The following is a 4,323-nucleotide window of genomic DNA, read 5'->3' on the forward strand; positions in this document are numbered from 1 at the left end:
GGGGGGGGGTGTTTATCTGGCTCTCCCACTTCCCGAGTAAGAAAATTCACCACCAAGTTACTAGATAAAATGGGCAGCAGCAGGGCTGCTGCCACTGCCTCCTCTGGAAAAGGAAGTGGCTGTTGCTACAGTCTACAGAGCACGGTCAGGTAGGAGCATTGTGGGAATGCCTAACTAAACCGAGTCCCTCCAGAGAGTGTGGTGGAGGCCTGCTGACCACATGGACCCTGGCTGGACTTGGGAGGGAGTTAGCACCAGGCTGCTCAGCCCTGCACAGAGCGAGCCCTTCTCAGCAAGCCCAGAATCCCAACTTCAGACATGTGGGGAACCTGAATGCTGGAAGCTTTGGCGCCTGGGTGCTTTTGGTGCCTTCAGGGTTTGGCAGCAACAGAGCAGGACTCGGAGGATCCAACTCTGGATTCTTCAACACAAGGACGTCCGTGGCTATGGGTCCTGGCAGCCAGAGATTTTTCAGGATCATGTTTTACAAGAAGAGAGCAAACCCCCTCCCTTTGTGGCAGGGCACTGCTGCCCAAGTCTGTGCAGGCCCAGGCCTCCAAGTGCTTGTGCCTCTGAGTGTGGCTGGTCTGCGAGTCTCCATGCCTCCTGGGGTGCACAGGCCGGCATTCCTGACTCTCAACACTCTGGCCCCCAAAATGCAGCCTTACCTGCAGAAAACTGAGGGGAACAATTTATGGTTCCTAAGCTTCAGGATGTGGAAGGCTCTGTTTCCATGGATGCAAGGCCCAGCTGAAGCAGCTTCAAGCCAAGCTTGTGTGGGGGATAGGTTGAAGGTGTTAGCATTCATTTCAGCTGCAAATGTAGAACCAGCCTCCACACCCTTCAGAACCCTCAGCCAGAGGCTGGGAGGAAGTGTGGCCACTTGAGCCTTCACATGGCCTCAGTTGCAGGCCTCCCAGAACCTGATGAGTTTTAAATGTGAGCCTAGGAGCCATCCCAACACCAGATCTCCACATGAAGAATTCAGCCCGTGGGAATGGAGGGGGAAGGTAAACTAAGCTGCTGCTGCACCCCCCTCCTATAGGCTGGGTCAAGTCAACAGAACTAGCAGGGCTCAAATGCCTTACCCCACAGGCCGCACACCACCCATGTCCAGCAAAATCTTTGGTGCTGGTGCTGATACGCAGGAAGGAAGAGCCCAGGGTAAGTCCATGTATGACAGACAGGGGAAGGGAGCCCCCAGGGCTCTTTCTGCAATGCTTTTCTGGAGCAGGCTGCAGTGACACCAGAGGGTGCTGCCTGACTCCTGCTCTCAAAGCGCTTTCTGTTGTGCAAGGGCTAGTGCAGGGATTTACTCCCCGGGGCAAAGCCCATGCTCATCCTAGGTTTCAGCCATAACACCCCCAGTGCAATCACTGTAGAGACCAACAACTAGAGAGGCCTCTGCACTGGATGGGGGAGACAGGGTGAGGAACAGAGGGCAGCACTAGCAGGGCTTGGTGGCTCCCTCTGTATCTGTGGCACATATTTCAGCTGTTACTATTTTCAGCTCTTTGCTGAGCCACACAATTTGGAGGGAGATGCATGTCACCAGCTGTAGCCCCTTCACATCAACACGCACCAGCTGCTCCCTCAGGCACAGAACAGGGCCCTTCTACCTCTATGTTATGAAACCAAGACATTAGGCATCAGCAGTGGCAGACTGGTCAGAGACAAGTGTTAATCCTGGCTCCAATGTCAACCTGCTGCCCGACCTCAGACAACCCACTTAGCCTCAGCATCTCTGCTCCTTTGCCTACAAGACTGAGCATGCTGCTTATTCAAAGAGAAAGCTTCTCAGAGGGGATCAGAAACTCAGAGTGGCTCTGCCCAGCTCAGTGTACCACTAATTCAGTGCCTGACAGGCCTTCTTCTTCCCAAGAGTGGGGAAGGGCTGCCTCCAGGCTTCAATCCTTCTCCTCCAACACTTGCCTTGGAAGGCAGGCAGTAGAGAGAAGCAACCTTGCCCCATCCACCCTGCTGTACCTCAGCAGTGCAACCTCACACATGCTGAACATGCGTGGAAAGCCAAAACCAAGCTGTGCCCCTGTCAGCCCACCATGGACAGTTTAGACCCATCCCGAGGGCCATGAGCACATGTGGAAGTTGTGGTGGTCTCTTTACCTTTCTTTGCAGCACAGAAACTTTGTCAGGGAAATAGTGGACCACAAACTGCTTCCCAAAGGCGCTGGAGAGTAGGTAACAGCAGGTGGCTCCCACAGATGTCAGGAAAGAGCACAACACGAGCCCCATCCATGGGCCAAACAGTGCCCCACCAAGGACGTTCTGGGAGCACAAAACAAGGAGGCTTCATAAGCAAAGAGAACAAACACAGTCCAGAACAGTCCACACTCCAGCCCCCTTTCCTCCCTCTTGTGACTGGAAAACGGGGAGTAACTACAGAATCTGCTTAAGGGGAGCAGTAATGGTAAGAAAGTATTTCTAGCTTATTTAAATACATTTTGGCAGAGGGATCCAGAAGGAGCTGGTGCCACAGGCACCTGCGGAAATATCTGAGGGGATCTGAATCCTCTATGTACTCCCAGGGGAGTGCCCCAACCTCCAGGGAACAGGCTATTCCAGGGGGAAGGGGAGGATGGCACCCTCCCCATCTCCAGGAAAGAATTCAAGGTCCATTGATCCAGGGACAGCCCAAGAGAGAACCTGTGTCTGCAGTCTAGCGACCCTACCAATCAGCAGGGAGGAGAGAGCTCTGTGGTTCAGTCCCTTCTCTCAGGGCCACATGTGAACAAACAGCCAGCACATGATAGCAGCTGCTCGTCACAGAGCATGAAGCAACCTGGACCTGGCTGCTGCTCTTCTGTATTAATCCTTGGCTATAAGGCAGGTCCAGTCCCGTGTCTCACAGGTGCCCAAAGTGTCTCTCTGTGCCTGGTGACTTGAACAGCTACAGCACAAAGCCTACAGGAGTGAGCCCTGTTCCACTGCAGGTCTGAGAACAGCATGTGGTTGCAGGAGCTGAGCAGTGATCCTGAACAAAAAGGCTAAACCCAACTGCAGGGCCAGGGCCTCCAGCAAGTCCCCGCTTCCAGACATCTGGCAGGGAGGCAGGAGTTGAGCCTTCTGCGGGACACGTTAGTAGAATGGGTCAAGTCTTTGTCTTCTTCTTGGTGTCTCCAGTCCAACCTTTCCATACAATCTGCTCCCAATATTCTGCACAGGCCACTAGCTCCTGGTGTTGGCATTGCCAGATCCTATGGGTGCGTTGCGATGCTATAGGGCATCTCAGGAGATGATCCATGGTTTGCTTCTCTTGCCAAACACACTGGTTGGTTGTGCAGAGGCCCCATGACTTCATGAGAAAGCTACTTCTTCTGAGACCTGCTTTCAATTCATTTCAGGCTGTGCTGCATGCGGCACTTGTAGCTGGAGCCAGGTTCTAATTCCTCGCTGGGGGTAATTCCTTGAAACAGCAACCACATTTCAACAACCATGGGTCAAGCAGTATTGTATTAATAGGACAGATTCTCCCCCTCTACTGGGCACTGGTGAGACCACATCTGAGTTTCGTGTTGTTTTGGGACTCCCTCTACAGAAAGGATGTGGACAAGTTGGAGACCAGTGAAGAGCAATGAACATGGTTGGGGGGCTGGGGGACATGACTTATGAAGAGAGGCTGAAGGAACTGGGCTTGTTTATCCTGGAGAAGAGAGGACTGAGGAGGGGTTTAATAGCAGCCTTCAACTCCCTGCAGGGTGGTTCCAAAAAAGGATAGAGCTGGATTGTTCTCAGCGGTGGCATATGACAGAAGAAGGAGTAATGGGCTCAAGTTGCAGCAAGGGAAGTTGAGGTTGGATATTAGGAAACACTCTCACTAGGAGGGTGGTGAAGCACTGGAACAGGATACCCAGAGAGGTGGTGGGATCTCCATCCCTGGAGGTGTTGAAGCCTGGCTGGACACAGCCCCAGCTGTGGCTGGCCCTGCTCCAAGCAAGTGCTGGACGAGAGACACACCCCGCACGGGCACACATACCAGGAGGCTGGAGCCAGGGATGGCGAAGCTCTGTTTGTAGAGGTAGGCGGCACTGAACAGCAGCAGCACATAGCCGCGGTGCTCCCGCTGGTAGTAGTGCAGGCGCTCGGCCAGCTCCCGCAGCTCCTCCAGGTCCGCCGGGAACTTCAACGAGCTGCAAGGAGAAGGGGGGACCCGCCGTGGGGGTGACTACCCTACCAGGTGTAAGCATGTGAGAGCCCCCCCCCGGTATAGCCCCCCCAGGTATAACCCCCATGGCGGGCGCCCCCAACCGCCGCGGGGGCGGGGCGGTGACGTCACGCACCTGGGGGCGCCCCGGGCCGGGCCGG

The 4,323-nt window shown here is 54.7% G+C and overlaps 1 protein-coding gene across 1 annotated transcript in view; it reads right to left on the reverse strand.

Moving 5' to 3' along the window:
• TMEM41A (transmembrane protein 41A) overlaps nucleotides 1-4,318 on the reverse strand; it is a gene marked incomplete at its 5' end in the record, with an annotated part of 14,199 nt that extends 9,881 nt beyond the window's left edge. The window contains 3 exons of the mRNA XM_019503090.1: nucleotides 2,125-2,286; nucleotides 3,995-4,148; nucleotides 4,299-4,318. Of these exons, the coding sequence (XP_019358635.1) occupies nucleotides 2,125-2,286; nucleotides 3,995-4,148; nucleotides 4,299-4,318 (336 nt within the window). The remainder of the gene's footprint in view (nucleotides 1-2,124; nucleotides 2,287-3,994; nucleotides 4,149-4,298) is intronic.
• Nucleotides 4,319-4,323: the final 5 nt, after the last annotated feature.

This window comes from Gavialis gangeticus, unplaced genomic scaffold (genome assembly GCF_001723915.1).
Source record: "Gavialis gangeticus isolate Ggan-Ray unplaced genomic scaffold, GavGan_comp1, whole genome shotgun sequence".
Taxonomy (NCBI): Eukaryota; Metazoa; Chordata; order Crocodylia; family Gavialidae; genus Gavialis; species Gavialis gangeticus.